The sequence below is a fragment of the Myotis nattereri genome (genome assembly GCF_964212035.1).
Source record: "Myotis nattereri genome assembly, chromosome: 1".
Classification (NCBI taxonomy): Eukaryota; Metazoa; Chordata; class Mammalia; order Chiroptera; family Vespertilionidae; genus Myotis; species Myotis nattereri.
This window is the reverse complement of record NC_138075.1, coordinates 4,856,691-4,876,590: the sequence shown is the minus strand read 5'-3', so window position 1 is coordinate 4,876,590 and position 19,900 is coordinate 4,856,691. Positions and strand designations below refer to the sequence as shown.

The 19,900-nt window shown below is 40.4% G+C and overlaps 1 protein-coding gene across 6 annotated transcripts in view; it reads right to left on the bottom strand.

The window, feature by feature from the left end:
• The window catches only part of VRK1 (VRK serine/threonine kinase 1), a 104,729-nt gene that overhangs the window by 33,190 nt on the left and 51,639 nt on the right, over positions 1 to 19,900 (bottom strand). For all 6 annotated transcript variants that reach the window (XM_081101498.1, XM_081101499.1, XM_081101503.1 and 3 more), the window contains exons 4-11: positions 14,928 to 14,997; positions 13,891 to 13,978; positions 9,372 to 9,480; positions 9,164 to 9,256; positions 7,107 to 7,239; positions 6,256 to 6,376; positions 5,665 to 5,723; positions 3,008 to 3,186 (exon numbers count right to left, since the gene is read on the bottom strand). In XM_081101498.1, coding sequence (XP_080957624.1) covers positions 3,008 to 3,186; positions 5,665 to 5,723; positions 6,256 to 6,376; positions 7,107 to 7,239; positions 9,164 to 9,256; positions 9,372 to 9,480; positions 13,891 to 13,978; positions 14,928 to 14,997 — 852 coding nt within the window. The remainder of the gene's footprint in view (positions 1 to 3,007; positions 3,187 to 5,664; positions 5,724 to 6,255; positions 6,377 to 7,106; positions 7,240 to 9,163; positions 9,257 to 9,371; positions 9,481 to 13,890; positions 13,979 to 14,927; positions 14,998 to 19,900) is intronic.

The following is a 19,900-nucleotide window of genomic DNA, read 5'->3' as shown; positions in this document are numbered from 1 at the left end:
CATTTTTTCTTATTTTTTTCCTAAACTTACTGTGGTAGTCATTTCACAATATATTTAAGTCAAAGCATTATGCTGTACCCCTTAAACTTATACAGTGCTGAATGCCAATTATATCTCAATAAGACTGGAAAGACTAAAAATAAAAAATAAGGCATGAGCAAAGATTTCTATAAACGTAAATGCTGTCAGACAAAATCAGCTGAGTTGCAGGAAGCAGTGTGTAATGAAAAGAGTCAAGACACTTCAGTTCTGAAGCTTCACTGCGTAAGTCACATGACCTCTAAGGCCCTTAGAAATCTAAAAATGGATTTTCAAGAAATGAATAAATTCCAAAGCAAAACTACAGTTAGACATGGATTATCTGAATAATAATCTGAAAAAAACTAAAAATTATGACAAAAAGAGTAGTGAGAAAATCCGCTAATTATAAAGATTAACACTATAGTTTCCATAATCAGAGAATCCTATTTAGCTGTGAGCTTCCTGGTAACCAGAGCAGAGAATGCCATCCTGATTGCATACCCCTTGCTAAGGAAGAAAGGGAATTCTAGTTTCTCAAAAGAGAAGCTTTTCCTTCTAGAGAGCCCCCACTTCTCAGCCAGTGCAGCACTGCTTTTGCCAGTTTTAGACATGTGGCATTTACAGTTTATTTGGGAAAACTGTTCTAGGGCTTAAAAAAGAAGAAGAAAAAGAAAAGTTTAAAAGAAAAACTGGTCTGGTCCAATTTTTTCACTTTTATAAACAAAAAGACAAAGGGCCAACACATTGAATAACTCACCTATATAGTTACATGGCTATCAAGCAGCTTCATGATCTTACCTAATCCTAGCTTTTATTAACTTCTTTTTAATACCAAGAATAGCCCTGTGTCAGCCATGAAGACAAGAATAAAATAAAATATAAAACAAAGCAGTAAACTAATAAAGGAAACCTAACAGTTCAACTTGGTATTCATATATTCCCCCTACGTGAAGCTTCAGGCGTGTAGGGCATGATCCGACAGGACTTGTCCAGCCTTCTGAACTACCCAAGGACACAGGGGATCAGGCACAGATGTTAGCTCTGCAGCAGACTGACCTACTCAGCTGTAAAGTCAGCCAACCTGCAGAAACCAAATTTCTCCAGCACACAGGTCCAAACAGCGATTTGCAAAGAAGGGGGATGGCACTGAACAAGTTCTCACTGCAGCAGGGATCTTTACTTCTCAATCAGCTAAATTTTAGGAAAAACACTCTAGAAGCGAGCTATAAATATAATGTAAAGAAATCTGTCCGGCACACGAGGATGCACGCTGTGTGTTTACCCATGTATGCAAACTGTAAGTTACTGCCTCACTGAAAATTCCATCAGGCTTCCAGTCCATCCCTTCATTTCAAAGCCGAATGTAGCTGTTAGCACACTTGTTGACCACAAAACTGAGCAGATGCAATTAACACAAAACTTGCAGGGGGAAAATGTCTATGTAGATGAAATGTATAATTTTCGATTCCGTGATGAAATTAGAGACCTACTATTTGCCAAAAAGTCATATTCATGATCCAATTTCAAAATTTCAATCTAGGAAGAATTATAAAAATCTTTTAATTTGCTGTTTCTTGTTTTAAAGAGATAATTTGTTTTAACCCTTTTCCTCATAGTTTGGAATACACAATTCCCAAAAGAAGCTGCTGGAGCTTTCAGAATTAACGACAGTAAGACTGGTCACTAATGTAAAAAATGTATTTCTTCTGAAAGTAGTTTTCCTTTTCCATATAAAAGCAGATGATACATTTTATTAAATGATTTCAAATTACAAAGGAAATCAATAACAATTACTAGAAATAAACAATAAACCAAAAAGTTAATGCATACCTGTAAAATCTAAATATTAAAGTAATATCAGGAGTTATTCCCCATAAAGTACACTATTTAACATTTCTCTCTTAAAAAGTAAGCCCCTTATATGCATATACACTGCTTTATATAATGGCATTTTGGTAAAGAGCAAAATCATATTCAAATGGTAAACAGATCAATAAACAATAAACTTTCAAACTGTAACTTTTCAAATACCAATTTTCAAATAATGAATTCTTTGACCACACCAACAAAGACAAGATCAACCCTAGGGGCTGACTTGAGGGGGGAAAAACAATACAAACTGTGAGCTGAGTGCCCCTACCAAAATCCCTCTGCCAGGTACCACTATCCCAAGCTAGAATCTCTTGAAAAAATTTAATCACTTGCTACTGTACATAATCTATATATATAAAAGCCTAAGCAACCGTTACGACCAACTGACCGGTGAACTGGTTGCTACAACACGCACTAACCACCAGGGGGCAGACACAGGAGCTGCCCCCTGGTGATCAGTGTGCTCCCACAGCCAACCTCCCGCGGTCCCTCCCCCCAGCCAGCCAGCCCCAATCAGCCCCGATAGGGACTGGGTGAGATGGCCCCAATCGCCGGCCAGGCTGAGGGACCCCACCTGTGCACGAATTCATGCACCAGGCCTCTAGTCTATCTATATATATATAAAAGCCTAAGTGACCGTTTGACCAGTAGCTATGATGCGCACTGACCACCAGGAGACAGATGCTCCGACTGGTAGGTTAGGTTGCTGGCCATGGGTTAGCTTGCTGCTGGGGCCTATCGGCCCCGAATCTGGTTCACCTGCATCCTGGACCCAGAGAGGAGGGAGGAGGGAGCCCGATTCCTCGCAGAATCGGCCATCAGCTTGCTGCAATATTAAAATATTTTTTCTAATTAATTTCCTTTCAATGTGCACGAATCTGTGCACTGGGCCACTAGTAAATAAATAAATGTTCATTTTTTTCAACCCTCTACATATTTTTCTTTATCATAAAGAGCTTAGCCTGCCCTTAGATAATGAAGATAAATATTTAATTGCCAGCAATCTGTTATTATTTTCTTTCCTGAGCTACTCACCGAGTTACTCTACTGAAATCACTATTTGTTGCAATCACAATCTCAGGCAGTCCAAAGGATAGTCAAAAACAGAATTCACCTTGGTTGTCGTTCTTGCTTTCAGAGCTCCGTTCTCCAAAGCCCCAAGTTCCAGTTTGCCATCATCCTTGCTTCCTATAGACTTTAGTCCTTGCAAAAGAATGTCTTGTAAATTCTGATAAAGGGGTTTCTCATCATAGTCCAGCAATTTCACTGTTTCCAGGTATTTAGCAATTTCATCTAAAAAAATAACACAATTATTCTATAATTTTAAAATCACAAATACAATATATTTATCCCTTACTTCAAAGAAAATAACTTGTGTTATAACAGAATTAGAAAATGGATATTTTGTTAAACGATCTTTTTTCAATTACTTCTTCATTGAAAAGTGTGCTTCTGAACTCAGAAAATGTCAGAATAAAAAATATACTTTAAGGTATGATGTAAAAAACATTTTTGAAATTATAAGGAAAAAGATATACTTAAAATTTAAACATTCACAAAAATAATTGCCATAGTTTTAAAGCTATCAAAAACACACAGGAACCTAGAATATAGATTATGAAGTAAAATGTGCTTAAGTACAATGAATATCATAGCCAACTTTTAAAATTTGGGTTCTTCATGTAAATGAGAAATAAAACAAACCAAAAACAGGCTGAAGAAAGAAGCAAGGCCTCGTTTTCCCAAGAAAGAGAAAAATCACCTTCTGAGTGACAGGTTAACTGTACAGAGGCAGAACCACAGCCATAAAGAGAAACCTTACTAGTCCAGATCACCACCTCTCAGCACCAAGAATCCACCTCTAGGCGACTGACTCACGCATACGTAGCCCCAGCCTCGCCCTTGCCCTGACCTGCAGACTGGTGCACACACTGCCTCACACAGTAGCTCTTGGATGTGTAACTGTCATCTCAAATCCCAACAAATCTGAACCTAAACCCCTGACCTGCCCCTACACCTGCCCCCTGTAGTTTCCCAGTCTGGGTGACTGACACCTCCATCCTCCGGCTCCTCAAGCCGGCACTCTTGTTCCCACACCCACACCCAACCAATCAAGGGCTCCTGCCAGTGCTACATGCACACGGAACACATTCACTCACTCAAATACATACTAAGCATCCATTACGGATCAGGTAAGATTCTAGATACTTGACATAAATGAGTTAAAAAGAGAGAAAACAAAATCCTCTTTTCAACTTCTCAATCTGATTAAGGGGATCTATAAACCTGAAGCATCATCACTGAGCTTGGTCAACTACTGAAAATTCCCTCAGAGAGGAAAATGTCCAGGATGTCCTCTTTCACCAATGTGTAAGGCACAATAGTTCTGTGTGCTTTTAGCCAATACAGTAAGGCAAGAAATAAAAGGCACAGCATAGAATGCCAGCTATAGAACAGTTTATTCACAAACATGATAGTGTATATAATATCCTAAGGAATCTTTTTAAAAAATACTAGAATAGCCGAAACGGGTTTGGCTCAGTGGATAGAGCGTCAGCCTGTGGACTGAAGGGTCCCAGGTTCGATTCCGGTCAAGGGCATGTACCTGGGTTGTGGGCATATCCCCAGTGGGAGATGTGCAGGAAGCAGCTGATCGATGTTTCTCTCTCATCGATGTTTCTAACTCTCTATCTCTCTCCCTTCCTCTCTGTAAAAAATCAATAAAATATATTTTTAAAAAAATACTAGAATAGTAAACATAACAAGGTCACAAAAGGAAGGTAAGTATATAAAAATCTATTCTATTTCTGTATACTAGCAACAAGCAATTGGAAAATATTTTAAAATATATATCCCATAACATTGCATCAAAAGCATGAAACACAATGAAAGATGGGCAAGATTTTTTGCAGAGTAAAGTATAAAACACAGATGAGAGACACAGAGACGAAATCGAATGGAGGATATACCATACTGGTAGACTGGCACCCTCAATGTTGTAACAATACTAATGCCCCCCAATCAGTCCACAGTCAATGCAACTGCACTCAGAGTTCCAGCAGACTGGGGATGGAGGGGTGTGTGTGAACGTGACAAGGTGATTCTTAAATTTACATAGACATGCTAAAGACCAAGAATAGGAAAATAGCAAGGGCAAGTTTAAAGAACAGTGCTGGACAACTTAACCTTCCAGATACCAAGACTTAAGATAAAGCTACAATCATTGAGGCAGTATGGCCCAAGAAGAGGCTTTTCCAGACTTCCCGAGCTTACTCCCTAGCTCCTTCCTACAATGCTAATGGCACCTGGTCAGTGAGGCCGTCCCTGCCCCCCCATTTCAAACCCCAGCCCTCCTCCCTACTTCACTCCCTAGTTCTACTCTGTGCTTTCTTCTTTTCCATTGCACCGACCACGTAAGATACTGCAATGCACTCATTTCTTCACTGTGTGTCTCTTCCAACCAGAGCGTGAGCTTCATGAGGACAGGGACTTGCATGTCTTGTTCACCGGTGTATCTCTGGTGCCTAGAAGGGCCCCTGGCACACAATGAAGCCTCAATAAAGAAACAGCTTCATGAATGAATGAAATTTGGTTCCCCTCCTGAAAGCAGTAAGTAACTGAATGAAGCTCAATGTAGCCATTTCTTTTTTGATGGGAACAGGCCCCATTACAATTTCACCTGAACTCTCACATTAAGGAATATCCAATGAACATCATGACTTTCTCTCAGAAAACAAAACCCATGTGAATATATAAGAAGTCTTTTCCTACCTGGCTTATTTTTCTCAGGAAAACATTTGTCCATCAAACCTGCAATATTTTCTCTGTATCTGTTAAAAATTAAAGAATGAGTCACTGTTTGAAGCTTGATGCCATAGAAAGTTATTAATATTTAATGACAGTAAATAGCACACTAAGCAGCACTGTGCTATATCCTAAATATCCTTATAGACATTCTTCTAAAATAAATTGAACACAAGACCAAGAAACCACCCTAGCCAGTTTGGCATAGTAGATAGAGGGATTGGTCTGTGGACTGAAAGCTCCCAGGTTTGATTCCGGTCAAGGGCACATGCCCAGGGTTGCGGGCTCAATCCCCAGTAGGAGGCATGCAGGAGGCAGTTGATCAATGATTCTTTCTCATCACTGATGTTTCTATCTCTCTCTCCCTCTCCCTTCTTCTCTGAAATCAATAAAAACGTATAAAAAAAACCACACACACAAGAAACCTCACTATTTAACAAGTACTTTGTTATTTCTATTTTAATATCAGTTAAAGCTACAGTTCCAGTAAAGAAATTCCGACTGGGAAACATTTGCCTTATCATGAGCTTCCCAAAATAATTTGTGAGTCTCCTTTACCTAATTTTGGAATCTCTAACATAGTTGGGATCTTTCAAATTATCCTCCCAGGGCAGGTGGCCACTGAGCCACTGGACCATGCAGTAACCGAGTATTTCCAGGTCGCCACGTCTTGATGGGGCTGTGAACACAAAAGAAGTAGATGAAGCACACTGAAATCATTTTTAAGGTGCAATTTCAATTATATATAAAGCAAAAAGGTAAAACAGTCAACTCTACAGTCTTGTTTTTCATGAATTCTGCCTGCATTTAAAGAAAGTATTGAATATTGGATAATACAAAGAAATAATTTACCCCCCCGGCTAATAAGTTATTTTAAAAGCCAAATTGGCAAACTCCAGAGTTCCAAATCAAGACTATTAATCTAGGAAATAAAATATAAAATAATGCCACATTTAATATTTAAGATATTAAAAATGCTACGAGCTATTAAGAGGCCCAGAGAACTGGGGGTTTTAGCTCCCCCACAGAAATGGGCACAGAAAAAAGAAACAACAGCTGAAGAAAGAGACCAACTTATTAACAGGTGACGAAATACAAGTTTACCTGTTATAAAGTTGTAGCTACATGAAAACTTAGATTTTTTAAGGGGAAAAACAACCAACATTCTGACTAAGTTAAAAGCAACCGAAAAGAAACACTCGCTGCAGTGACCGAGCCACTTCGCTGCTGAGACACTGGCGCTCGGGCTCAGAGAGAGCAGAGGCTGCTGCAGGCATCCGCCTCCCCTTCCTCCTCTCACTTCGCCTCTTCAATCTTCTCTCCTTAGTTACGTATGCAGAGCTAAGAACCGTACGGAATCCAGGTGAAATGTTAGCTGTGCATTTCTTGCTCAGCTGCTGCTGACATACCCACGCCATTGTGCGCGTCGATGCTGGTGAACTCAATAGTGCCATCATGACATCTTTTGGGGTCTTCCTTATACTCTTTATGACTTCCGTCTGGGCAGTAGCGATAAGCAAGGCCATAATCTACCAGGTACACCTATAAATTTGTAAGCGCAAATTTAAGCCAGGAGACTGCACATACCCTCCTACAAAACCACAGCATAGCACCCAGACAAGGTAGGTCCTGTATGCAAACAACAGCAAAGGCTTACTTCTGAAAGGCTCTTTACTTAAAGGAGAGTGTCAGATGACCATGTAGCTACAGTATAGACAATATCACCTGACTTTGATTACTTTCTGGATAAGTATGTTATACTTCTCCTTAATCTTCTACTGAGCAAGGATTATAAACCCCCTACTTCTCCTTACAGTATGAAAAAAAAAACACAAAAAAACTGAGCACAAAGCAAACCATTGTACTTGCTGAGATACAACTGCCACACTCTAGTATAATCCTGCTAACCTTCATTCCTCTGCTTCTTCACTTCTAAAATAATCAAATATCAATTCACTTCATAAAAGTGTTTCAGATCATGATTTAAAAAACTTTTAGATGAGGTTCTTATCTACATTTAAATATTATATATTAAAGTCAAGTCTTCAAAATTAAAGCTACATTTTAATGTTACATATACACACATCTCTGGACATATACATGTGGGTCTGATTAGCATACAAATCTAATAACCTGGGCTTTCTCTATGCCAGAGCCTCTATTCCATTCCTAGTTCTGGGAACTGTCTCACAAATGTATGCAGCTGGTCACAAGAGGGAAGTGAAGTAAAAATATGGGGATGGATCTAGCACATACGTCTAATACTAGAAAAATAATCCCATCCAAAGCATATGCCCAAAGAATAAGAGAGCTGCAAAAATACTTCCCTAGAAACAAAAGGCAGCAGGTTTTAGCCAACTGCAAACTGAAATAGGCTGTACTATTATTTATGATATTGCTTAAGTCCAGTCTACTTCAATTAATAGAATCCTTACCATTTGGGGTCTTAGCTTTGTTTTGTTTGTTTCTAATCTAAAACAAGATGGCTCGCAATTCTGTGACTGCCTTTAAGCTTTCTGCATGAGCATGCTTTAGTATAGCAGCTTTCTTCTGCATATGCATATAGATCTCTATGGCCACCATAAAGGAGATGGGAGGGGAAGCAAATATATGAGTGATAGAAAAAGAAAGAAGAGCCTAAGTTAAAAGGAAAAAATAAGCAAGAAGTTAAAGACAGGTTTGAGGGAAAGAAAAATGAAGTACGGACTACTGCCATAAACACATTTAAAATGTTTAAATAATCTTTTCTCATACAAGATCAAGTTAGTAGAGAACATACAGAATGGAACAAGTACAGTAGCCCAACAGTGAAATGTCAACTAAACCTTACTTACTAAAATCATAGAAACAGTTATAAGAAAATTGTATAGATCCACTGACTCCAACTAAACTAACTCAAATAAAGGTAAAGTAACATTAGCTTTTCTCCTTTCCTTAAAAAGTAAAAATTACAAAGGAAATGTAATAAACTAAAAAAAAAAAAATGCAAATTTAAATTTCAAACACTAAGGGCATACAAATTTAGACAGCTACGTTATTTCTGTAAACCAACTGATTTGAATAATCAACATGTTAAAGACCAAATTTCTCAACAGAACACTTACATTTGATGGATTTCTTGAACAAAGGAAATAAAAACATGACAAAGCAGACAGGCAAACATAATTCATTGGTGCACTATATAATTTTAAGCTTCCACCCCCAAATAGCTATTTGAAATTCATTTTGTATCACAAGCACTTCTTCTGAATATTATTTAGGGCAAAATAGCCAACTTGATAAAGTGCCAACAAATAGCATCAACAATGTAAAATGTTAACTAGAGAGAAGTGTCAAGAAAAAATATTATTATTACCATATCTACTTCAAAAAGTAAAACTTCTGCATGGGTTTGAAAGTTCAAAGCAGCCATATTTGTTTTCAAACAATAGGTTTCAAATTGTAGAAGTTAAAGTTATAAAACTACCTGGTCAGGATCCTTGCAGCTCAGAAGAAGATTTGAGGCCTTGATATCTCCGTGCACATATTCATGCTCGTGAATATATTCCAGAATATCCAACTGAAAGCATCACATAGAGTAAGTTAATGCAGTACCCAATACCAACCAGCAGAGGACCAAGCTTCAACACAACAGCTTCACTGGGTTAAAAACAAGGAACATGTAGCTCACATACAATTCTTAAGCTTAGCTGCAAGACAGTTTTCCGAGAAAACCTTTTGGCATTTGCTTCATATATTTTCTGAAGGTCACTCCCAAAGCGATCCATGATCATAAATCTGTAACTGGAGACAAACAAGAAAAGTCAATGGACAAACCAGACCTCTGGAAAACTGACTGTAGTGAGTACTCCTGTCAGAGTGATTTTTCAAGGCAATGTTTAGGAAGAAAGAATAAAGAAAAGGAAAGAAAGATAAACATTTGAAACAGTTTTTTCTGACTATAATTCTCAAGAGCGTCCTCTTGGTCTCATCTAGTAAGAGGAGACCATATGCCATGTAAGATAACGCCCACAGAGAATCCAACAGATTCATTCACAGTAAGGACAAAACAATCTGAGGGAGAATATCACTGTTTTTTTCTGACAGTTAAAGTTAATGTATGTTTCTGGATATTAGCTTCCTTCCTGTGACAGCTTTTCTCAATCTGTAAGGCACATTTTAGCAATATTAGTACCATTCTGTTTAAATCAAGACCGTCAAGAGATGCTGTATCAATAGCTAAATTTAGCCCGGCCGGTGTGGCTCAATGGCTGAGTGTCGACCCAGGCACCAAGAGATAGCTCGTTCCATTCCCGGTCAGGGCACATGCCCAGGTTGTGAGCTCAATCCCCAGTAAGGGATGCACAGAAGGCAGCCAATCATTGTTTCTATTTCTCTCCTTCTCCCTTCCTCTCTGTGAAATCAATAAAAACATTTTTTTTAATTTTTTAGATAAATTTAATAAAATTGTTTAAATCGTGCAAAAGAACTATATATTAAATACTCAACAGACAAGACTTGGAGAAGAAAAAAATATTCTGAATGTGAAGATTTTTGGTTTTGTCCTGGCCAGTGTTGCTCAGTGGTTTAAAGTGTCAGCCTTCGGAAAGAGGGGCCACAGGTTCGATTCCCTGTCAAGGGCATGTACCTAGGTTGCAGATTCAATCCCCTGCCCCAGTCAGCATGCAAGCAGGAGGCAACCAATAGAAGTGTCTCTCTCACATCAAGGTTTCTCTCTATGTTTCTCCTCCTCCCTTCCACTCTTTCTAAAAATTAGGGTGGGGGTCCCCACTGGGATGCCTGGCCAGTCTGGGTGAGGGGCTGAGGGCTGTTTTCAGGCTGGTGGGTGACTGAAGCTCCCAACCGCTCCTTTTTTTCTTTTTCTTTTTTATTCTGGGCCAGCTTCAGCTCTTGAGGCTTGGCTCCAGCTCTGAGGCCTCTGCTGCTGAAAGCAGGTATCTGGTTTGTTTGGGTTCTATAATCGAAACACTGTTTCAACTCCAGCTCTGAGATCCTGGCTGGCTGAAAGCAGGTTTCTGGGGTTTTGTTTAGCTTCTATATTTGTAACAATGTTTCAAACTGCAAGCTCACAGGCCGGCAGCGGCAGGCAGGGAATGTTGGCTTCCTCCGTCACTGAAGCAAGCAAGCCTCCTGTTCGCTTCAAGCTGCCTGGCTGTCGGCCGCCATCTTGGCTGGCAGTTAATTTGCATATCGCCCTGATTAGCCAATGGGAAGGGTAGCGGAGGTACGGCTAATTACCATGTTTCTCTTTTATTAGATAGGACTAGAGGCCCAGTTCACGAAATTCATGCACTCGGGGGACAGGGGTCCTTCAGCCTGGCCTGCGCCCTATCGCAGACCAGGAGCCCTTGGGCCTAAGCCAGCAATCAGACATCCTTAGCGCTGCCACAGAGACAGGAGAGGCTCCCACCACCGCCGCTGTGCTTGCCAGCCATGAGCCCAGCTTCTGGCTGAGCAGCACTCCCCCTGTGGGAACGCATTGACCACCAGGGGGCAGCTCTTGCATTGAGCGTCTTCCCCCTGGTGGTCAGTGCGTGTCATAGCAACCAGTTGTTCTGCCGTTCAGTCATTTTGCATATTAGCTTTTTATTATATAGGATAATATTTGGGTAACAATAACACAGCCTCTACTGACAGTCTGAAAGAGGGCTGAACCACAATTGCTTAATTCCTGGAAACTTGGATAAACAATGCAAATAATGGGAAAATATAAATCAGTATAAATAATTTAATAATGATAACAGATAACCTTTTTATACAATCCTGATACTGTTCTAAGCACTATACACATATTAATTCAAATCAGTTACAGGGAAAAGTAAAGATTTCTGGCACACAAAAAAGGATTTTTGTATCTGTACTTTTAGAAGAACCAAAGTGATTATTTTTAAGAGACTCAACCTAAAAAGCAAATCAATACCTTTGAGGTGATTAATGCTCCATTTTAGGAGACACTTGCAGCCACTTTATGTGATAGAAGGAAGAGGCTGGGAGGCAAGAGAACTACTAGTAAATGGTGCTCTAAGGACTAAACCTGCGTGTCTGGTTCCAGAGTTCCTGTGCTCCACAGCACCCTCCAGTCCATGCCGGGAGTTCTCTCCTGCAGCTCCTGTCAGCTACCTTAGGGCCAACCGGCGACCCCCACCACCTCCCCAGGCCTGATCACTTCACAGGAGCCACACACACAAGCCCTGTTTAACTGGCTCTCTGCTTTATCAGACAATAAGTGATAAAACTGTATAGGCAAAATGTGCTATGATAGTGGGGCAACTTTAAGAAAAAGCCCCATTCCCAACCCAAAAGAAGAAAGGGAGAGAGGAAAGGGAGGGAAGGAGGGAGGGAAATGATATGATGATTGCAACTAACATTTTTTTAATACATTTTTATTGACTTCAGAGAGGAAGGGAGAGAGAAAGAGAAACACCAATGATGGGAGAGAACCACTGATCAGCTGCCTCCTGCACGCCCCCTACTGGGGATCGATCCCGTAACTCGGGCATGTGCCCTTGACTGGAATCAAACCTGGGACCCTTCAGTCCGCAGGCCGACACTCTATCCACTGAGCCAAACCAGCTAGGGCACAACTAACATTTACTGAGCCCATACTCTGTGCCAGAACAACCCCCTTATGAATTACATTTCAATTTCATCTTCATAGTAACTCCATAAAGTCCTATTATCCCATCTTAACTTACTTAATCCTTGATCTATACTATTTCTCCAGAAAATTCCATAAAAATATAGACTCTTGTTCCAGCAAAACCATACATAACAAAATATAATCTATCATATTTTGGGGAAATCCTAAGAGGTGCATGCTTCCAGAATGAGGACCTTCAAGGAGACCTCTGGCTCCCACCCAACACCAACCTCCACTCCACCTTTTCTACCCGAGCCCAGGTCTGGCTCGGCATTCTATCCCCTCCCACACAGCCAAGTGCCTCCCCACGCCAATCAGTGACTGCCTTGCATGCCCGAAACTGGTTTCAGAAGGACCTGATGAAACTCTGACCAAGAAAACAGGACAGGCCCTAACCGGTTTGGCTCAGTGGATAGAGCATCAGCCTGTGGACTCAAGGGTCCCAGGTTCGATTCCAGTCAAGGGCATGTACCTTGGTTGCGGGTACATCCCCAGTAGGGAGTGTGCAGGAGACAGCTGATTGATGTTTCTCTTTATCCCTCTCTGTAAAAAAATCAATAAAATATATTAAAATAAAAATAAAAATCATCATTCTCCCCTTTAAAAAAAAGAAAAGAAAACAGGACAGGAAGACTGCCACCAGACTCCCAAGGGTTTTCCTGACCAGGAAACTGAAGCTTAGGGAAGCAATACCAGTTTCTGCTATGGCTACTGTCTATATACGAAGCCTAGAAATGTGGCCGCCACCTGAGACCATACGACAGCGAGCAAAGCAAGGATGAGAAGGACAAAAGGGCAAGAAAAAGGAACCTGTGCCCTTGGTAATTACATAAGAGAGCTGAGTCAGTCTCCTTTATTTGTAGATAAAGACATTCAAACCCCTTCCAAACTAAATCCATTCTTCAAATCTCAGCTTCTAGCCTTCTTCCATGAAGTGCCATTCAAATATTTAAAAAGTATTGTTTATGCATCAAACTATTGGAGATTTTCTCCAGCGCTACTATGCCAACAATATTCTCTACATTCTCTGAACTCCTAAGACCCATAAGAGTCAGAATCACAGAATTTAGCACTTAACTGTTCCCACTGTTTCATACATGTTTCATTTCGTTTTTCTCACCAGCCAGACTGAAACCTCATAAAAAGCAAGCCTCTGTGGGCAGCTTACAGATCTAACATGAAATACTAAATTAAAAGGAATCCACTTTACATAAAGGACATGAAGTTGTTGTTTGCTTGTTTATTTTTAAAGACAAAAAGATGCCAGACACATTTGGATCTGTTCCTACTTGTCATCTGGGTTCCAGGCAGCTGTTCCCACACTGTACACGTGCCCTGGACGAGCAGGGCCCCCTCTAACAGGGCATGGCAACCTGCTGCTATGGGAAGCAGAGGGCAGCCACAAGGCTTTGCTGGCCTCTGTCGCGCACACTCCACAGCCCAGAGGGAGGCCGAGCAGGTACTGTAAGTGCTCAGAGCACACTTCTTGGCTAAACCAACTACACAGTGAATGCTCAAAAAATGGAAGAGAAAAACAAAACGTGTATTTTTACCTTTTTCCATTTTTATCATGTAGACCAGACCCCCAATACTTAGGAACACCCAGGTACTTCAGTTTGTGGGTATGAATCCATTTCCGAACTAAAAATCAAAACAGATGCTTCTGATTTCAATTCTGTTAGACATAAATAATCTTTTAAATCATTAGGAGAAAAATGTACTTATATGCATAATAAAATTTCACTTTTATTTATTCATAAAAGAAAACAGTATTTTATGACCCATGCGTAAAAATTCGAAACATTTTTATTAACCCACAATATCTTGTTATTCTGCCCTAAACATTGTCTTTACAATGAAAAATTTGCAGAAAACATTTTTTAAAAAATCAAACCACAGAACTGTGGTTGCAATCATATCCCTAAGTATACAAATGTTTACTTGCTTCCACAGAAAGGCTTCTCTTTTACCCCAATCTACAGGCTTAATACCTCATCTTCAAAGCCCTCAACCAGGAAATAAAGCTCTGGGGAGAGATGAGAGGCTTCCTTGAGATTGCCAGGCCTATTCCACCCAGGAGGTTGCCTGGGGTCTTAGGTGGGAGCAGAGGGGGTGGGATGAGAGGGGAGGGGAGGAGAAGAGAAAGGAGGGAGGACAGAGTAGGGAAGAGAGGAAAGGGTCTAGAGTAGCTAGAAGAGGCCCTGCTCTTTACCTTGATAATCTGCTCTGTTTCATCAATTATGACACCCCAAGCCCACCCCTGGTTATGTTCCCCAGAATTCAAATAAAATACCCAGAAAGATTCAGAGATCCTTGAGCCATACTCATGGGTTAGGAGTTTTTTCCATGTTTAACATTTTCTAAATTATACATCATTACTACTTTTAGTCTGTATATCAATACAGGTAAAATCTTATAATAAACTCATTGAAAGGTCAGAATTCTTTCATACAAACCTCATGTAAATAGAACATACTTATAAAGTAACAAAGAATCATAATATGAGATGCAATGCCCTAGTCTTAGCTTAAGCAAAACGAAACAAGCGGTGGGGACGTTAAGGTGCAAACGCAGGCGCTGTGTTTCTTACTTTGCTCTGGTTTGGCAGCTCGCTGGTAGAACTTTAGTTCAGTAAAAAGCGGTCCATTGTCACTGGGCTCCTTGAAATACAGGCATCAGTTAGTACGAGCAGTTGTTAAAATTACTGTTATTTTCAGCAAACTTTCAAAAAAGACTAACAAATCAACTTTTTTTATCAAACAATGTAGTTTTGATACTTAAGTTTATAACTATATTTAAGATTAAATCAAACTCTTTAGAAATGTTTCAGATATTCTCAGAATAGTCTATATTTTATTTTTCTCCAGTTCCAACTCTTTAAGTGATAAATTATACAAAATTAGACATATGACTCAGTCTTTGCAAAAGTTTAAGAAAAATCTTTAAATTTATTTTTATCTTTATTTAGCTTTCTTTTAAGAAAAGATGAGCAACCATGTTAATTGTTTAATCGAGGCAACAAGATATTTCTGAGATTCAATAAAATGTCAACAATTAACCAATTAGTAGCAAAAATCCCATTCCTTTTGTGTTTCTCCTGACAATTATACATAGTTTATCGGGACTGACAGAAGCTGGCCTTCCCATGAAGAATATTCTGGAACTGCAGAAAGCACATACTGGCCATTTAACTGCAGCCTCTCCTTTCGGACCCTGATTCCCATGTAGCAAACTAAAGGGCCCTACAATTTACTTCCCACGTGACAATTTAAAGTCAAGAGGAGCTCTGGCCGCGTGGCTCAGGTGGTTGGAGCGTCCTCCCGTGCACCAGAAGGTTTGGAGTTCAATTCCTGGTCAGTTGCGGTTTGATCCCTGGTGGTGGAGCATTCAGGAGGCAACTGGTCAATGTCTCTCTCTCTCTCTCTCTCTCTCTCTCTCTCTCTCTCTCTCCCCCCCCCCCCCCTCTAAAATCAATAAAAACATATCCTCGAGGATTAAAAAAAAAAAATTTGGCACTAGCTGGTTTGGCTCAGTGGTTAGACTGTTGGCCCTCAGACTAAAGGGTCTCAAGTTCAATTCCCGGTCAAGGGCATGCATGTACCTTGGTTGCGGGTTCCCCAGCCCCAGTAGGGGCATGTGCTGGAGATAACCAGTCAATGTCTCTCTGGTTCTCTCCCACTCCTCCCTCCCTCCCTCCCTCCCTTCCATTTTCTCTAGGAGTCAATGGGGGAAAAATATCCTCAGGTGAGGATTTAAAAAAATAATAAATAAATAAAACCACTCTAGACACATAGTTCTAATATCTCAGATTTCTTGTAATTCAGAAAAACAGGAATCCAAGTTAAAGTACTTACAGAAAAACTACTAAGCCAACCTGCAGAGTCAGGCAGGACCTAGCTAAGACTGAGCATTCAGCAGCAAATACGTGACACACAGGACACTTGGATCAGGACCAGCAAATAACCTGGCCTGGGTGTTACTGGTCAGTATACTTTCTCAGCCCAGCCTTGGGAGAATATCATCACCTCTAAGAAGCTGAATCTAACCATATGCCAGGGGGGGAATGCCAAATCACCAATTTTCAGTCTCAGTACCTCAGGTGTCACCGGAACCTGTGGCTCATTTCCTAGCAGCAAAGGAAGCTGGATAGACACGTGCATGTTTAGAGCTCACGACTGAACACAGGCCTTCAGCAGGAGTAAGAGACTCAGTGTAAGAAACAAAGAAATGGAAATTCAAGGGGAAGAATTTTGGTAAAGTTACTCTCCAAAGGCTAACTTTTAGAATAGCTCATTAATATAATTCAGGTTTGAAAGGGGTTTTCCTAACACAAATCCAAGCTTATTATTCATCAGTATAAAATTCTAATTTATTCAACTTCAGCCTGTGTCATACTAACTTTAATTTCAGTCTTTCCTTCAGGCAATAATTTATTAAACTTATAATAATGAGAATCAGCCTATAAAATCAGGCTATTATAATAAAAGCCTCACTACAACGAATGCTCTCTGAGCTCAGCTCAGACCTTTCTAATCCAGCAAGATTCCATAACAACAAAATAAAGGAGCTACTTTCTTGCATCGCACTCTAGCCAAAGCTCACTGTTGCTGTTGAAGAAACTACCTTAACTCACAACTAAAATTTTATTAACATATTTCAAATCTAAAATACTTTGCCAACTCTACAATAGCCAAGATTTAGGGAAAAACTCGGGGCTGACATTTTAACTAGAATATCACTAAACGTTTCTTTAAGACTTTTAAAGTGTCAAAATGAAGATGACAACAGAAAAAAATTAAAATGTGATATATTTCAATGGCACCATCTAAAAGCAACTGGCTGCCATTTAAAAATGAAGCTGCATAAAGTTTCTCCTTCCTACCAGAGAATTCTGATATATGAATTGGAGATTCAGGTCACTCCTCCTAACATCAGTGAGGAACTTAAACATCAGTTTGCAAAATGCTTTCCATGGAACTTCAAAATGCAGGTTTCCATCAGTTCATACTGGGAAGTGGCCATGACATAAAGAACTGTTAGGACCCCAGGCCCAAAAGCCTGCCCTTCCCCACCAGCCCTCTCTTGCAAAGGGAAGTGTAACTGAAAGAACTAATTATTACTAAATCTGTTAACAAGAAATCACAAGAGAACTTTCCCCCTTGGTTATCCAACTTATTATCAATCTTTCCATTTACTTTCCTGAAATAAAGAGAGAGTGTCTCTCCCTTATCTTCAGGGGAAACACAAGTCTGCCACCTCCACCTCTGACCCAGCACCAGGATCCACGGCTGCTCCCACAGGTCAATAGGATTAAGGCTCTGAACCATACACACTCATTTGTAGAAGAAAGAATCGATTTAGCATTTACCTAAACATCTATCGTGAACATGTACTTCTTAACTTCATTTCAAAGTTAACAGGAAACAATTTGTGGGTTATCTATCTAGAGTTCTTTCATAGAGCAGACATGCATGTTAGCAGCAATCAGATTTTGGACAAGTCCCCATGTGAAGGTGGAAGCCCTGCCAGAAGCACGGGTGCCTGCATGCCCCCACTGAATAAACGGATCCCCACCCAGCCATTGGCTCAGTGGGTTGAGCATTGTCCTGTGCATCAAAAGGTGGCCGCTTCGATCCCTGGTCAGGGCACATACAGAAGGCAAACAATTGATGTCTATGTGTCTGTCCCTCCCTCCCTCCCTCCCTCTCTTCCTTCCTTCCTTCCTTCCTCCCCTCCCTCCCTCTTTCCCTCCCTCCCTCCCCCCCTTCCCTCCCTCCTTCTAAGCATGTCCTTGGGTGACAATTAAAGAAAAAGGATCCCCAAACAAAGATAAACATGAGCATGCACACATGGTTCCACTGGACATAATTAGGTGCTTTGTGCACCAGCCTCTACCAGTGGTTCTCAACCTTGATACACAAAAGCCTCCTCTGGGAGCTTTACTCACCAGGCCCTGCATCCAGAGATTCGGATGGCACTGTACAAGCGGAGCTGAGAGCCACGGTCTGATATGCTATTAAGTCTAATGTCACATTAAAGAGCAATCTGCCTTTGGTTATTTTATCTCCCTTTGACTTTTTTCTCTAAAACGAAAATTTTAGAAAATCTGAAAATATTTTGATGTTTTCTTCACATACATAGCTATTTTATAGAACTCCTTATTGCTGCGGCCAGTTTGGCTCAGTGGATAGAGCGTCGGCCTGCAGACTGAAGGGTCCCAGGTTTGATTCCGGTCAAGGGCATGTGCCTGGGTTGCGGGCACATCCCCAGTGAGAGATGTGCAGGAGGCAGCTGATCGATGTTTCTCTCTCATTGATGTTTCTAACTCTCTATCTCTCTCCCTTCCTCTCTGTGAAAAATCAATAAAATATATTTAAAAAAAACAAACTCCTTCTATACTATAATTTTGTATCTTGCCTTTTATTTAGTAACTAGAGGCCCAGATCACAAAATTTGTGCATGGGGTGGGGGTCACTCAGCCCGGCCTGCACCCTCTTGCAATCCGGGACCGCTGGCTCCTAACCGCTCACCTGCCTGCCTGATCGCCCCTAACCACTCACCTGCCTGCCTGATCGCCCCTAACTACTTGCCTGCCTGCCTGATCACCCTTGACTGCTCTGTCTGCCTGCCTGGTTGCCCCTAACCACTCGCCTGCCTGCCTGATTGCCCCTAACCGCCTCTGCCTTGGCCCCCACCACTGTGGCTTCGTCCGGAAGGTCGTTCGGCTGTCCAGTCTAATTAGCATATTATGCTTTTATTATAATAGATTAATCATAAAATTTCCCCCAAAGAGTAACATTTATTCTTTGAAAACATGATTTTTAATAGTCCTTAATGTTTTATATGGTAAATGTTCATAAGTAGTTCAGATTCTAATACTGAAAAGATTTAATACTCATTTTATATGCTTATATTTGATGAACCATTTGAACTTTTAATATAAAGTTCTGAGAACAAAAGAATTACAGAATAGTGATGGATAGAGTTCTGGCATAGCATGTCAACACATAAAGGCAAATTAAAAATGAGCCTACTCTAAAGGCACAGACAGGAAACGAAAGTGGGTGGCATGAAGACATTAAAAGGTGGCAAGAATCATGGCTACAAAGTTTTCAAAAGAATATAAAATAGGCATTTAAGGGCAGTTTAGAGAAAACAAAGTTGAAAACAAGGCCCTACCCATGAAATAACTGAAAATCTAGTTAGGGAGAACTAAAAACAATTAGTGGCATGAAAAAGATATTAGCATGTGAAATTGTAAGATAAATGGAAATAGAATAAGTGGTACAGGAGTTTAAAGGAGTTCAGAAAAGATAAGTACCCAGGAACAAACAAGCAAACAGCAGTTACTAAACTGTCCCTTGGAGAAGAAAAAGAAAGTCAGCAATATCATTTTGTTTATGGCATTCTTTCAGGATGACAGTCAAACTCCGACACTGAAAACGTTACTGAAATATTAACTGCAAAGGAGAAATATTTATCGCTGTCCTAATTACAAAGAAGAGTAATACAGGCAAAAGGAACCAGAACTACATTAGGAGACTGGAGAGGCAAAGCACAGAA